Consider the following 16,430-nt stretch of genomic DNA (forward strand, 5'->3'; position numbering starts at 1 on the left):
TCAGATTGTGTTCAACAGGATTTTGAGCAAAGTTTATACCATAAATTGACTCAGAAACTGTATATGACAAATATGTCATGCCGGGTTCTTATGGGTTAATTTTATATATATTTAATTTTTATTTTATTTTATTTTATTTTACTTGATTTTATTTTATTTTATTAGAACCAAATAAACATGTTTATGATGCAACAAACCTAAAAATGAACTGTTTACAGGTTTATTTAGTTGAATTAGCTGTAAATAAAAATGGATAAACCTGAACATCTTTTAAAAATTCCAGAATTCATAATCACCTGGAACATTTTATATTTCACTCATAATACATTTTTAGGAAAACGGCATCATTGTTTATAAAATTGCTGTTTTCTTTTTGTTGTTACTTTTTTTCCAAAAATGTTTTTAATAAATTTTAACACAACACAGCCAAACGTCACCACATCTCATCATGAACAGACTAAGTTTTTCATTTCATCTCATAGAATAACAACATAATTAAGCTTTATCACAAAAAAGCCCCAAATTTAGCTATATTCAAGTTTTCAAATCTCAAAAGAAGTTTTAGATCTTTTTCACATTTTTTCCAGAACTTTTTCACTTCTTTATGTTTCCTCTTTAAATAAACCGAAGATTTTTTAGAGTCAGTTCAGTGTCACCATAAAACCTTAAGAGCTACATAGAATTTCTTTACTGAAATAATCTTTTCTTCTACAAACATTTATTTTGGCATTAAGTCAGAGGCAGAGGACGGAACTTACTCACCAAGTAATGCCTCTGTTGTTCTGCTTAATTTATTAGGTTGGATACTGCATTTGCGATCTGTATTTCTTTGGGTTTATTATAAATAATAGTAAAGTCACACATTCGGATGGCAAACAGAATTGTGACTTAGGTCACCCTCTGGACTCGTTTAACAAGATGTGTGCAGAGAAATGTACGCCTTCGCCCCCTGTGGTCACAGATTCCGATGGGTCACAGATATCGATGCAATATATCACACTGAAAATCATCCTGATTTCCTTATAACTGTACGCAATGTCACCTAGGGCGCAGCAGAGTGGCGCAGCGGAAGCGTGCTGGGCCCATAACCCAGAGGTCGATGGATCGAAACCATCCTCTGCTAATATGTTTCTTTTTTTAACCGGATTTCTCTTTTAATTTCTCCAATAAATTGTAGTGGTAAATTAATTTCTTGAACTACTATACACAACGACTGAAAAATATTTACAACTTAAATAAAATTGACGAAGGAAGCAATGGGAATAATACAGTGAAGGCGAGAGAAAATAACAACCAGCTCTTAGATCATTTTTTTTTTTTGGGTAACCTTGTTGATAAATTTATTAACTGTAATGAAACACAAGAATCTCCCCACAAAAAGTTTTAACATAAACAATGAGTGTCCTCATGCTCATACAACGCCTCCACTTTACGCTTTCCTTAATTTATGCATACGTCAGTCGCGCATGCGCGTCAACACTTCCGGAGGACAGTGCCGTTAGGTAGCCAGGTTTAACCATTTTTACTGGTCGGTCTTTCCTGTAACCGAGGAAATTACAGCAATGCCGGAAAGATGTTGTGTGTGTGGTTACCGCAAACGTCGCGGTGCGAAGGTGCGGGAGCAGGGAATACGTTTCCACCGGCTTCCCACGAACGAGCATCAGCGAGCAGCCTGGATTCGTGCGATCGACCGCGCAAACTTTGAGGCGAGGTCCTGGCACCGAGTCTGCAGCGCACACTTTGTGTCCGGTTGGCCGTCTGATGACACTGAAGACGTGGACTACTGTCCGTCTGTGGACGTGAAGGGGAAGGAGAGCCGCCAGAAGAGGAGGCGGCAGCAGCGAGTCCAACGCCGTCAAACTGTAAATGCACGTGCGCCCACCGTGCTTACTGTTTTTCAGTGGAATGAACTGGCAATCATCAGTTAACACGGAAAATTACCTACCTGTAGTTTTATTGATAACACTTAAAAAGACAACAAAGTGCTACAGTGTGCACACAGCATTAAAACTATTAAATAAATAGCACCTGAAAGACATTAAAATGACTAAAATGAAAACCTATTTAAATTCTGGCTGTAGATCAGTCAACAGTGCCTCACAAGACAATAAACTGGCATCTCTCCACAGATGTTACAAACAGCTGTTCAAGCTCACAACGGGAGCGAGGAGGGCTTCATGCCAGGGTCTCTGCGCATGCGTGATGTCTCTGCAGCCCCCCGGAAATGTGAGGATCCCAGCCCACTTGCACGCCAGGGAAAAGGTAACCAGGGATTCATGGTGGTTTGAGGCTTATTGCTGACTAAAATAATAAAAAATATTCAACATAGCCCCATATTATTTTGGCAAAATACACAAGACCCGCTTAAAAGTTTCAAATCTGGTCCAATTCCTTCCAAAGTTGTTTTCTGGTATTTTTGCCAGAAATGACAAAGTGACCTCGTTTTTCTGATTTGGTTTAAGTTCATGAACTTAAGGTTGTTGGAGAAATGTGGCGTCAGTGTGGTTTATTAATCATTTTACCAGAACGGACTAAAGTTCACATGGTGTATAAGTTTACTAATAGCCAGTCATCTAGTTTTTCTAGCTTACTTGTAGATGGAGGGATGGATGGAGGTATGAATAGAGGGATGGATGGATGGATGGGTGGAGGTATAAATAGAGGGATGGATGGAGGTATAAATGGAGGGATGGATGGATGGATGGATGGAGGTATAAATGGAGGGATGGATGGAGGTATATATGGAGGTATGGATGGACAGAGGTATAAATGGAGGGATGGATGATGGATGGAGGTACAAATGGAGGGATGGATGAATGGAGGTATAAATGGAGGGATGGATGGATGATGGACGGAGGTATAAATGGGGGGATGTATGGATGGAGGTATAAATGTATGTATGGATGGATGGAGGTATAAATGGATGGATGATGGATGGCGGTATAAATGGATGGACGGATGGATGGATGGATGGAGGTATAAATGGAGGGATGGATGGAGGTATAAATGGATGGATGATGGATGGAGGTATAAATGGATGGATGGATGGATGATGGATGGGGGTATAAATGGATAGATGGATGGATGGATGGATGGATGGATGGAGGTATAAATGGAGGGATGGATGGAGGTATATATGGAGGGATGGAAGGATGGAGGTATAAATGGAAGGATGGATGGATGATGGATGGAGGTACAAATGGAGGGATGGATGAATGGAGGTATAAATGGAGGGATGGATGGATGATGGACGGAGGTATAAATGGAGGGATGTATGGATGGAGGTATAAATGGATGGATGGATGGAGGTATAAATGGAGGGATGGATGGATGGAGGTATAAATGGATGGATGATGGATGGCGGTATAAATGGATGGACGGATGGATGGATGGATGGATGGAGGTATAAATGGAGGGATGGATGGCTGGATGGAGGTATAAATGGATGGATGATGGATGGAGGTATAAATGGAGGGATGGATGGATGGATGATGGACGGAGGTATAAATGGAGGGATGTATGGATGGAGGTATAAATGGATGGATGGATGGATGGAGGTATAAATGGAGGGATGGATGGATGGAGGTATAAATGGATGGATGATGGATGGAGGTATAAATGGAGGGATGGATGGATGGATGATGGATGGAGGTATAAATGGATGGATGGAGGGAGGTATGAATGGAGGGATGTACTCTGTGTCAGGTCTTTGTTGTCCTCTTTTAACCTGGTGTAAACCGACATGTCGTCCTGGCTTGGGCCCGTCGGACGGATTTCTGTTGCTTTCCGGTGTTTGTAGGACTCGTGTTCTTTCTTCTTAGTGTTTTATTGTTTTCTTCTTCGTGTCTCATGTTTTTAGATTTTGTTCATCCCCAATATACATCACTTTGTTTCTGCTGTGGTTTTATCAGTGCCTTATAAATAGAGTTTATAATGTATGGTTTACAAGATAAGATTTAAATTGTCTTACGTTATGCTACATAATATTAGCGTCTTCTCACCGCTACAGGGTTTCTGTGCCGGAACACATTTTCTTTTCTTGATGATCAGAATTTACTTATAATCCTCAGTTTGACTTCCAGTCTCTCCAGTTTCTCTTGAGTGAAGCAACAGTCTAAAAGTCGAAGCCACTGAACAGAGTAGAAAGGTGTCATTATTTGAGGCAATTTTATTTATATTGCAAATTTTAAACAGCACAATGGCAAATTTGTGTGCATGTAAGAACACTGTGAATACAATAAAAACATCTTTTAAAGCCAACACACAAATAAAAGTATCATTTATGCATGATGGAAAGCACGTTAGGAAAATAAAGTTTTCCAGCTGAAAGACAGGTTTGGGGTAAACGTCCGGGGTTTCTCCCCATGTGTTTGTCTTACAACTGAGTCAGTTTCAAGAACTCCAACAGTTTTTACCACGTTTCTCTTATTAACTAAAAGACAGCTGATGTACAAGCTTTTACACACATTTTGTTTTAATTTAAATATTTTATGCTGGTTTATGCTTTTCTATATTGTATTGTAAAGCACATTGTGCTTTTATTTGCAAAAAGTGTTATAGAAAAACATATTACTTACTTTTTTGCTTGCAGTGTAAACAGTCCCACGTCCCTCCGACCAAGTCTAGCTATAGTGTGAAAAAGTGAGAATGTTAGGCTACTGGTGTTAAACAGCCTGCCCTACAAGGCTGCGCCTTCTGCTGGCATATGGAGGTAGCGGAAAGACGCAAGTATGACAACGAAAGGGCTTAATCTGAGGTTTATAACACAGTTATTATTAGCTGAGTGGCAGTTTCACAGTGTTATAAGAAATAAGCCGATGTCTGGACAAACATCCACCCGTCCATCCATCCATTCCGTCCGTCCCTCCACCCACCCATCCATCCATCCATCCATCCATTTATACCTAAGATGCTAAAGCAACATTAAACAGAACCTTTGCAATAACACTTTTATTATTATAGTTATTTTACTATCAAGCACAAACCAACGCAAGAGATCAGACTGATGTCGTGCAACCTGCTCTGTTTCATTTACGTGCTCATGTTGAGCTTTGCAGCATCACCAACGTTGGACTCTGACGTGATGATCCTTAAGCTTCTTCACCGTTTTTATGTTGACAGTTTGCACTGAACGTGTTTACTCACAAAGCCAACATTTCTCATACAGCCGAGAAAACTTTGGGCTCGCTCACAACACGTGAACGTGATGACACAGGATGCGTCCCTGACTTGTACACTTGCACGGGTAGTGGTGGGTATCTATTACTTTTCAGTCAGTAATACATCCTTATAACTGACACACACACTGAAACCTCAGAGCACCTCTGTCTGCAGTTAACAGTACAGATAGATCTGTGCAAACTTTTTATTTATTTATTTTTTTGTACTCATGGGTGGATGGTACGAAACCTGCACAGGCATTACGGGATGGCACTAACGTGAAAGGTCCGCGACCAGCCACAGTGGCAAACCGCTAAGGGGTCGGAGCCGGTGGGAAGCGGCTTTGGCCGTTTCAGAGTCGCGGCAGCCGTTGAGGAAACGGCCGCTGCAGTGAGAGGGGCAGGCCGTTTACCGTGTCTCCCGGTTATCGGAACACACTGCAAGAAACACATTTAAGTCTTATTTCGTCGTTAATTTAGTCCTTATAAACTTTATAAACAGAAGAAAATGTAAAACAAGGAAAATCGAAACCATCTTAACGTCAGCTACGTCATACCGCGAGGGATTGTGGGTACAGAATCGTAACTTCCAGCAGCAGTGTGTTGCGGTTCTGTTGTGATCCAAGAGGTTGCGATTCCGTACTGTAGGGTTTATTTCAGTCATGGGGGGCAGTGAATGCTGCGTTAAGAACTGTGGCCGCAGCTCTCACGACCACCGAGGGAAGAAGCTCTCAAACGGGCTGACTTTCCACTGCTTCCCCGCCTGGAGGACCAACGAAGGCGGCCGCATATCGGAGCTGACGAGGCGGCGGAGGGCGGCATGGGTGGCCGCTGTCTCCCGCAGCGACATCACCTTCAACTGCATCCCGGCCTCAATGAGAGTATGCTCGCGACATTTTCACTCTGGTGAGCTTTAACTTAACTTTCCTGTATTTACTGGTTAGACTGGTCAGTGGGTCTGGTTTTAACAGGAGCCGGCTGGTTTCTAAGTTATCCAACTTAAGTTCCTTAAAGTTTTCAAAGAACCAGGTTGAAAATGTCCCTAAATTAAGAAATGGATTATTAAATTACTGATGAACTAAGTGGTGGTGTAGTCGTTAAAAGTAAATATTTTCTTCCAGGCAGGAGTGGACACAAAATCAGTCCAGTTATTTTGGTCCAGGCTGGTCCAGACCAGCTCTTATATGATCCACACCACAAATCTTTCAGCTCCCTTAAAAGGGTAGTACTGTGTGTGTGTGTGTGTGTGTGTGTTTGTTTTGTTTTTTCTTTTGTTTGTTTGTTTTTGAGGTGTAAACAACACAGTCTTACTTAATAATGAAAACCACATATACTGTTGATAAAAAAAAAAGAAAAAAACAGACCCACCCTCCAGATGCAGATAGGGGGGTCCTCGCCTCGCAGGCATAGAAAACCACGCCCACCAACGCATGAAGGGACTGAACTTATCTGATGTAGATCTGCTAGTTTCAGACTTCTATTCTTTCATAGAGTTTCTGATGAAATCTTCCTGCAGTGGGATTGATTTGTGCTTCTGAGGGGTGTAAAAGTAACACCAGACTTTGCTGATCTTCATATCACAACAGACAGCAGCTCAAATCTTAGCAGCAGCAACTTACAGCAGCACTACCTGCAGCTGCCACAACCAGCCGTGAGTCTCCACAGCTTTCCAGAGCTGCTGGAGCTGCTGACAGGCCAGCGTAACAGCACTAACGGCTCAGACCAATATGGTTCAGGAGCACGTGGTTCTTGTGTTTTCCTCCTGGGGATCCTCCACACCGGTAGCTCCGCCTGCTCTGTCAGCGACAAGCCAGATGTTTTCATTCTATTGATATTTTTATACTTGCATTCAGTTCAGGGACAGTAGCTAGGGAATGGGAGTTCATGTTGGTACAGAATGGGGAGGGCAGGTGGGGGGAGTGGACATGCGCTTTGTTTGCATGTGTGTGTGCGTGTGTGAGATTGTGTTTGAAAGAGACTACTATGGGGTGTGTTAATGCCTGTTTGTGTGTCGACGGTTGTTAGCGTCTTGACGGCTGTTAGCGTGTCAACGGCTGTTTGTTAGCATGTCGTTGGCTGTATGTTAGCGTGTTGACCACTGTCTGTTAGCATTTTGATGACTGTCTGTTAGCGTGTTGATGGCTGTCTGTTAGCATGTCGACGGCTGTTTGTGTATCAACATCTTTTAGGGGGTTGAAGGCTGTTTGGGTATTGACATCTGTTAGTGTATCGATGGCTGTTAGCGTATTGACAGCTGTTTGTTAGCATGTCGATGGCTGTTAGCATATTAACGGCTGTTAGCGTGTCAGCTGCCGTTAGCGTATTGACATCTATTAGCTTGTCGATGGCTGTTAGCGTATTAATGGCTGTTTGTTAGCGTGTCGATGGCTTTTAGCGTGTCGACGGATGCCTTTTAGCGTGTTAACGGCTGTCTAATGGCGTGTTGATGGCTGTCTATTAGCTTGTCGACGGCTGTCTGTTAGCATGTTGGTGGCTGTCAGCGTAATGATGGCTGTTTGTTAGCGTGTCGACAGCTGTAAGCGTGTCGATGGCTGTCTGTTAGCGTGTTGACGGCTGTCTAATGGCGTGTTGATGGCTGTCTGTTAGCATGTCGACAGCTGTTAGCGTGTCGATGGCTGGCTGTAAGCGTGTCGATGGCTGTCTGTTAGCGTGTTGACGGCTGTTAGCATGTCAAAGGCTGTTTCTTAGCGTGTTGACAGCTGCCTGTTAGCATGGTGAAGGCTGTCTGTTAGCATGTCAACAGCTGTTTGTTAGCGTGTCAACGGCTGTTAGCGTATCGACTGCTGTTAGCGTATCGACTGCTGTTAGCGTATCTATGTCTGTTAGCGTGTTGACGGCTGTCAGTGTATTGACGGCTGTTTGTTAGTGTGTCGATGGCTGTTAGCGTGTCGACGGCTGTTTTTTAGTGTGTCGATGGCTGTTAGCGTATTGACGGGTGTTAGCATGTCGACAGCTGTCTGTTAGCGTGTCAACGTCTGTTAGCGTATCAACGGCTGTTAGCTTATCTACGTCTGTTAGCGTGTTGAAGGCTGTTTGTTAGCGTGTCAATGGCTGTCTGTTAACGTGTTGATGGTTGTCAGCGTATTGACGGCTGTTTGTTATGGCAAGCCAAAGGAGTCATAATTTGCCACTCCATTGGCACGTTTGTAAGAGAAATTGCGTAAAATATGCCGTTTTGTGGCTAAAATGGCGTTAAAAGCGCAGTTTTATGTGGCTAAAACGGCGTAATATATGCCATTTTTTAAAGCTTTGGTAAACGCCGAAAAATGTGACATTCTTGGTGGTCATTAAACGCCGCTTTTTGCGGCATTCGAATAACGCGCGTAAAAAGCGCCGTTTTGTCGGACTTTTACACCCTGCTCATGTGAGATGTACCCTCCAGAACATCTGCATGCAGAAGGCAGCTGGCCTTGATGACTCCCAGGATGGTTCCTAGAGACTGTGTTTTTGAGTTAGCTGAGGATATTTATCGATATCTTGTACTGTTCTCACCTGTCTGAAAAAATCCCATGAAAATATATAATGAAATATTAGCAAAAATGTGAAGGGTGTACTCACTTCTGTGAAATACTGTAAGTGTATATATGTATGTCCATACATATAGACAGATATCATTTAATTGTATATTTCCATAACCCTTCCTCCATAATGCATACTGTGTATACTTGTACATTGAACACCAGTTACTGTGGTATATAGTTTTCATTCTATTGTATTTGTATTTAATATTTGTATTTTTTTATTTTGTTAATCTGCTTGTATCCCTCTATTTTTCTGTAGTGGAGTTATAGTAACACACAAATTTAGCTTTGTGGGATTAATAAAGTTTTATCTTATCTTTTATTATGCTGTTCTTCTTTAAGTACAATATACTATAGTAAATATAGTAGTATATACACTTTATTATCTATATTATACGCACGTTGAATGTTATTATTTACGTCCGGTAATCCCGCGCATGCGCACTACGGTGGAGGGCAAAAAGCTCTGCTTTCGTGATGACAAAAACATTGTAGTGTACAAGTATATCGTCATTTTGACCAAATCTGTTCACATAATGAAAACTAAAGATTTAGGTATTACTAATTTAGATCATCTTTGTGCAGATGATCGCGAAAGGTACAGTGCAAAGCTAACTGTATTTAGCGAAAAGCTTACAGACCCATTTAAAAATGCTGACGATCTATAGGTTGACAGTCCTCAGAAATGACCGCCAGTTCAGTATGGCGATATCTACAACTACCTCATTAACACGCCAGGAAATTATACAGCAGAGGCGATGAAGGCATACAAGTCACTAGATGGCTATAACTTCTTTGTGTCTGGACATGTGGGGCAGATATTGTACCACAGCAATGAACGCATGAACGTAGTGTGTTTCTTAAAGTGTGCCGTAATGCCATCGCAGAAGATAACCGACAAGAAACGGAAGCATCAGGTGTGGATCTGCTTGGAAAAATTAAAAGGCTACATAGTGTCTGCCCACTGCACATGCAAAGCAGAGTAAGAATTCATATCCAGTCGCATTCTCCTCATGGCTGTTATCCACTGCTTTCGGCGTTTTACATCCGCTGGAAACCTATTAAATTTGACATGACTGTCCTTCTTTCGTCTATTTGTGCAGCCTACAGCGCTACACGTGTTAACCATACTGATTTAATAATATTTCAGGGCGAGATTTAGATTTAGCGTAACTTGCTGTCAACTTCACGTCTTCTGACAGTGGAGGGCACCGGCTTTTTTGCCCTCCAACTGGAAACTGGGTCAAAGAGCAAGTGGGCGTGACGTCACTTGTCAACGTGCCTATATTATTAAATATACACGTTATTAATTTAGTCTGTCTCATAATAATCAATAGGTGGGTGCTCAGTGTGCGGTTTCAGACAATAATGCATGTATGTCGACATCTGTAAACTAAGAATTCTTTCTCTTTCTTTCTTTCTTTCTTTATTTCTAAAAGATATAACAAAGTTTATCTATATTTGAACTGGCTGGAGATGTAAGCACACAAGCAGACCACAGGGTCTGCTCTCATTCTTTACTGATTGGATGATCACGGTTCAGTTTTACTGGCTGTACAACAAAAGGGCTGGGATAATTATAAAACAACAAAACAGTGCTTTTATTTAATTTTATTTAATTTTATTTAACAGGGACAGCACATATTAAGAAACAAAGATAAAAATCAGTGTAAATATGCCAGGGTTAGCCAAAAGGATTATTTTCACCCGTTGTCCCTGGCAAGATCTTACAAGGCTACCTGGTAACTAATAAAATATTATAAAAACACGTTATGAACACACATATGCGCAGAATTACTAAAATGGTAAACACACATACATAACACCACGTTACACATTACACAATTACTAAAATTGTACATATCAGTAACAAACCCTCAAAAAAAACAAAAAACACAGATCATCATTTCATGCAACATCAGGGAGAAAAAAAAACACACTTTAAAAATATAAAAACAACATTAATGTTGACAAATGTAGGTATCAACAAGCCACTTTTTTGTGGTGGAACGGAATGACTGGTAGGTGTCAAGTTGTCTGATATGACTTGGAATAGAGTTCCACTGCTGGGAGGCTCTAATTGAGAAGGCAGACTGACTAAAAGCACTTGTCCTAGATGGAATAATGCAGTCCCCTCTTGTCACCCCTCTTGTAATCCGGAGTGAGTCTGATCTTGTACCTACAAAGTCACTGAGTATGGGGGGAGCCAGACCATGGAGGATTTTGTAAACAAGACATATATTTGTATATTTTATCAAATTTTCTCAACTCAGAAGGCTATATTTCCTGAGTATTGTACAGTGATGATAACTGTGAGGTTTGTTGTCAAGGGTTTTCAGAGTCTGTTTGTATAACGATTTCAAAGGTTTGAGAGTGGTAGAATTGGCCTGTGACCAGCTCGTCAAACAGTATGTCATGTGTGAAATAATCATTTGAATGCATGAACATTTTAGCTGCCTCAGTAGACATACAGTGTCTTACAGATTGAAAGTTGGCTAGGTTAAATTTAATTAGCTTACAAACATTTTTTACCTGAGCCCTAAAGTTAAGGTTGAAGTCTATCACAATACCTAAATACTTAAATTCATTTACTACCTGTAACCTTTCTCCTACGACAAAAACATCTGGTTCTGAAATATTGTTTTTCTTGGTGAAGAACATCCCAACAGTTTTGGGCACATTTAGTTGTAGACAACATTGACTGAGCCATTTTGTCACCTTGACCATCGCATTTGTAAGTTTGGCAGCAACATGTTCTTTAGTGCTGCCATTTACATACAATACTGTGTCATCAGCATACATTTGGATCTCAGTCTCAGGGCATACAGTTGGCAAATCATTGATATATAAGCTAAATAATAATGGGCCTAATATCGACCCTTGTGGTGCCCCAGTGGACAGACAAAGCTAATTTGATCTGTGATTCTGTATTTGAACAACTTGGGAGCGGTTAGAGAGATAGGATTCAATCCATGCTAGGATCTCACTTGAAAAATTAAAGGTGGACAGTTTGGACAAGAGAACTCTATGGTTCACAGTATCAAATGCTTTCTTGAAATCAAGGAACACTGCACCGACAACACCACCTTTATCCATCAATAATTTTACTTTTTCCAATAAGACACAATTTGCTGTTTCGGTAGAGTGCTTTGCTCTAAAGCCAAATTGCATTGGATGCAGAGAGAAAACATTGTTATTAAGATGGCGGATTATTTGTTCAACAATCCATTTCTCTGCAACCTTAGACATCACAGGTAAAATACTGATAGGCCTGTAGTTACTAGTAGAAAAAGGATCACCAGATTTAAAAATTGGAGTAACAATCGCAGATTTCCAGTGTTCTTGATGGCTGTTTGTTAGTGTGTCGATGGCTGTTAGCATATTGACGGGTGTTAGCATGTCAACGGCTGTTTTTTAGCGTGTTGACAGCTGCCTGTTAGCATGTCAAAGGCTGTCTGTTAGCATGTCGACAGCTGTCTGTTAGCGTGCCAACGTCTGTTAGCGTGTCAACGTCTGTTAGCTTATCTACGTCTGTTAGCGTGTTGACGGCTGTTTGTTAGTGTGTCGATGGCTGTCTGTTAACGTGTTGACGGTTGTCAGCGTATTGACGGCTGTTTGTTATGGCAAGCCAAAGGAGTCATAATTTGCCACTCCATTGGCACGTTTGTGAGAGAAATGGCGTAAAATATGCCGTTTTGTGGCTAAAATGGCGTTAAAAGCGCAGTTTTATGTGGCTAAAACGGTGTAATATACGGCATTTTTTAAAGCTTTGGTAAACGCCGAAAAATATGACATTCTTGGTGGTCGTCATATTCTTTGAACGCTGCAAAAAGCGGCGTTTAATGACCACCAAGAACGTCATATTCTCAATGAGGGTTATGATGATGTTTATGTTTTCTATAAAACAGAAATAAAGATAATAAGCAATCAAATAAACAAGCATGTACCATCTATCTAAACACAAGGTGAAATGATACCAAGATATTGCAAACAATTATTGAGGACACTGCCCATGAACTTAAAACATTGCAATATAAAAGAATACGCCATCTTGAATCAATTCTCGCGAAATACTGAAAACTCCAATGGTCCCTGAACGCACCATTGGATGTAATTAAGGGAAATTATGGATTACGAGCGATCAGTGAATCCATCCCTAGCGAGGTTCACACAACGACCAGAAATGATCTAATCTGAAGCTATTAACATGAATTACACATTCAGAGTGATAGATATGGGGGTAATAAAGAATATTACGTTGAAAAACCCACAAATTGAACAGTTTAACCAAGTACCAAAACAGATTAGCTTGAATAGAAACTCAACAATACACAATACTTTAGGGAATGGACTGGGCAATAAAGGATGGGAACTTACAGTCTCATGGACTCATAAACACTTCTGAAATGAAAACCCGAATGTCCAAATGACCAGAATGGGACTAATGACGGGAGAAGTCACTGTCCTTCCATGGCTGCTACCTGTTGACTGATGAGGGCTGTGGTCGATCAGAGGATTGGTTGAGCAGAATGTCGTGATGCCCCGTAGCGAAGGAAATTAGTATTATGGGATAGAGAGTGTAAAAAAGCACAACTATTATGTGATACTGATGCATTCAAAGAGTCCCGAAACAAGTAAAACTGAAACCTTGTGAACAGTTAGCGTGGGTCTTTTGGGCCATTGGTTTGCTGAAACTGCCGCCACGTGTAGTAATGGTGGTTTGTCCATGAATTAATGATTGATTGGTTTCCAAATCTTGGTCCTTTCACAGGAAAACCAGCCTATGAGATGTTGGACTTGGATCCAGACTGGGCCCCGTCTCTACATCTGGGTCACAATGAAGGAAAGTCCTCAAAGTCCGGACGACCTTCACAGTCGAAGAAGAAGAGGAAAAGGAGGTTAACGGAGGAGAGACCAGCAGAAGGGTTTAATGGTGAAACAGTTTCTGGTCAAATGGTCCAACAATGGACTCTTTCTGTATCTGGAAGGAGCCGAAGTTCTAATGATAATCCAGCTGATTTAACATTGTTCTGTCGTTTACGCTTGGCTGCAGGACGTTTTGATGGTCAGAGGGAAGCAGGTGTCCTTCTGAGAGAGGATGAACCAAACCAGCCCGAAGACCAGGAGCAGAACCAGCCTGCTGAGAAGAGGACCAACATCAGCTTCAGAGTATGAACATCTGATTATTAACTTGAACAGTTAACAGACTAGAGATGTTTACTTCTGATTCAACTTTTCTTTGTCCCGTCCTCTGTCGGGGGACAGCGGGACGAACAAAATGAGCGCAAGAATCTTTCAGAAGACCCGTTAGAGAAGTTGAGTAAATATCCTCCAGTACCGAACCATCCTGCTCACCGCTGGCTCTAACTTCTTGTTGTTTCAGGACTTCTTCAGAAACGCTCTGGAGGCTTCACTCGAGGCCTCCATCAGGTCCAAGGCTCAGTCCAAGAACCGATCCCTGTCCTCGGAGTACGAGGTGGAACTGAACCTGAAGCTTCCTCCAGCAGCTGATGAAGAGTGCTCCTCCTCCTCCACCTGTCTGAACTGTGTGCGACTGCAGAAGAGGATTCAGGAGCTGGAGAATAAGCTGTTTCGACTCACTGCAGATCAGCAGGACGTGGACCCCTCACTGGGTCCGATCGAACAGGAACCAATTCCAAGTCCTGACGAAGATGAAGAGGAGAACTTTGATGAAGGTCAGTAACAATAAAACCTGATTTTTATAGCTGATTCAGAGTCTGGACATCTTTTTAATTCAGACTTTATTCTGAAAATATTTATTCATCCTGTTACGTTTTCCTTCCTTCCTTTTATAATTAACCCTTAAAGAGCAACTGGCAGGTTAAGAGCATGATTAATGGTTTGGATTATGCATATTTTATAGTTAATATCTATTTAGTTTTTGTTGAAGTCCGTGAATAAGAAAATAAAGAAATCGGTTATGGACTATTAAAAACTGCTCAAAAAAATCTGTTTTGCCGGAAGTGACGTCACGTAAGGAACTCTGTTATGTACGTTATTGCTAACACAACAGTTATGGCTAACACAACGGAACGGAATGGGCGTGAGATTATGGAGGAAGAAGAAGATAATTTTATTTTTAGAAGTGAAGGACCGGATCCATACAGTTTTGAACCTGAAGCTACAAACAGAGTCACTGACAACCAGCAAAGGAGATCGTTGACGGGAAACAGGCAGCAGATTCAGTCATGGGCAGCTGAAAACATCTGGAGGATTAATCAAACAGCATGGTAAGTGATACAAATGTTTCGTAAATTTTCTTCCACATTAGCCTTCTGAATTGGGCAAGTAATACCTGGTTATGCTGCAGACCAGTGAAAAAATACAGTGTTTGCAATAGCAAATAGATTTTAAAGCCTTTTACTTACTGCAGCCGATAGGAAGACATCCCTGTCCTGCCCCGCCCTGACAGGTTTGTTTTAAAAATCACGTTTCGCCACATGTGCACTGCAGTCTTAACACTTTATCCCCCAAACAACAGAGCCCACAACTCTCACCCACAATTGGTAATCCCTCTTCCCCCTATATTCAGCAAGGCCAGTGACAACAGAAAAAAGGGCATCTCAGCTTTATGTATTACATGAAATGTTTCAGCATGTTATAAGCAGCTATGACTACGGATGAAATATAAACATTTAATTTTTAAAGCCTGTATGTAAAAGTAAAAAAAATAAAAATCTTTACATGGTTGAACATATATTTACAACACTGTATCTACATTTAACAACAGAAATTCTTTAACAGCATGTTATCTAATTACAGGTGTTTATGTGGACACTGTCAGCCCATGAGCAGTGCGGAGGAGAGCATATGCTGCAGGGAGATTCCTGCAATTTGGAGCCTCGTCGAAGACCTCCATCCACAACCCGAAGGCATTACTTGTGTGGGACAGCATCCTGGGTTCTCTGCATGCTGTTTGAACCCCTGGGTGCTTCAGGTGGCCTACAGCGCTTTCAAGCAGGAACATGGTCCACTTGATCTGACCCAAAATGAACAGTTCAGGTATACTGCCTACAGGCAGATGGTACGCTGGGCACATGGAGTGCTTGGACGACATGTGAGGAAACCTCTTCCAGCATGTGTTGTCTCAGCAATCCGGTTAGCTTTCCCTGATGAACATGGTGTCTACCAAGGTTTCAGGTGGCCTGACCTGTAACACATACAAGACATGTCTTCCTATTCTGTAAATTGTAATAATAAATAAAATATTTTGCTTCCATCTCAATGTCATCTTTCTGTTATGATCATCTTCCTGGATTTATTTAATAAGTTCTAATTATTAGAAGCAAAACATCTTATTCAAACTTGTTGCTAGAAGTAAATAAAGCTCAATTAATTTACACAGTCATACAGGAATTACAAAGAGAGAATAGAGATAGAAAAACAGGAAAATATCCAAAGAAACATTTTTTTTTTTAGATGTTAAACACTTCACCTGAGACGTCTCATGAGTGTACATTGAACCTAGCCTTCCGTGCCAGGTAGTGTGACAGTGCTTGCTCCTTGTTGACTCTGTCGTAGCTATGCGATAGGGGTTCAGGCTTGTTCTGAATCAGGAGGCTTGATCTCAGAGCAGCAGGGTAACTTGTGTACCTAGTCTTGAGGGAACACATCAAGGCTGTGGCATACTCTGAAATACACAGGCACATATTAGATGGTCCAGAATCTTATGGATTATATAATTCTGCGGGAAAATAGATGGCCATTA

At 41.3% G+C, this 16,430-nt stretch overlaps 2 protein-coding genes and 1 non-coding gene across 4 annotated transcripts in view; all 3 read left to right on the forward strand.

Annotated features, from left to right (window-relative positions):
* b3gnt9 (UDP-GlcNAc:betaGal beta-1,3-N-acetylglucosaminyltransferase 9) overlaps positions 1-16,430 on the forward strand; it is a 615,230-nt gene that overhangs the window by 389,211 nt on the left and 209,589 nt on the right. The gene's annotated exons all lie outside the window — the stretch shown is intronic.
* On the forward strand, positions 1,052-1,123 carry trnam-cau. The gene has a single exon. It is a non-coding gene; the product is annotated as a tRNA-Met (tRNA).
* Positions 1,727-16,430, forward strand: part of bbs2 (Bardet-Biedl syndrome 2) — a 34,984-nt gene continuing 20,280 nt past the window's right edge. Inside the window, exons 1-2 of one of the 2 annotated variants that reach the window (XM_041996056.1) lie at positions 1,727-1,862; positions 2,130-2,262. In XM_041996056.1, coding sequence (XP_041851990.1) covers positions 2,203-2,262 — 60 coding nt within the window. In that variant the 5' untranslated portion in view covers positions 1,727-1,862; positions 2,130-2,202. Of the gene's footprint in view, positions 1,863-2,129; positions 2,263-14,237; positions 14,398-16,430 lie in introns of those variants that run through there. The other variant, XM_041996057.1, reaches the window with a different exon arrangement.

Source organism: Melanotaenia boesemani, chromosome 10, assembly GCF_017639745.1.
Source record: "Melanotaenia boesemani isolate fMelBoe1 chromosome 10, fMelBoe1.pri, whole genome shotgun sequence".
In the NCBI taxonomy this organism is placed as follows: Eukaryota; Metazoa; Chordata; class Actinopteri; order Atheriniformes; family Melanotaeniidae; genus Melanotaenia; species Melanotaenia boesemani.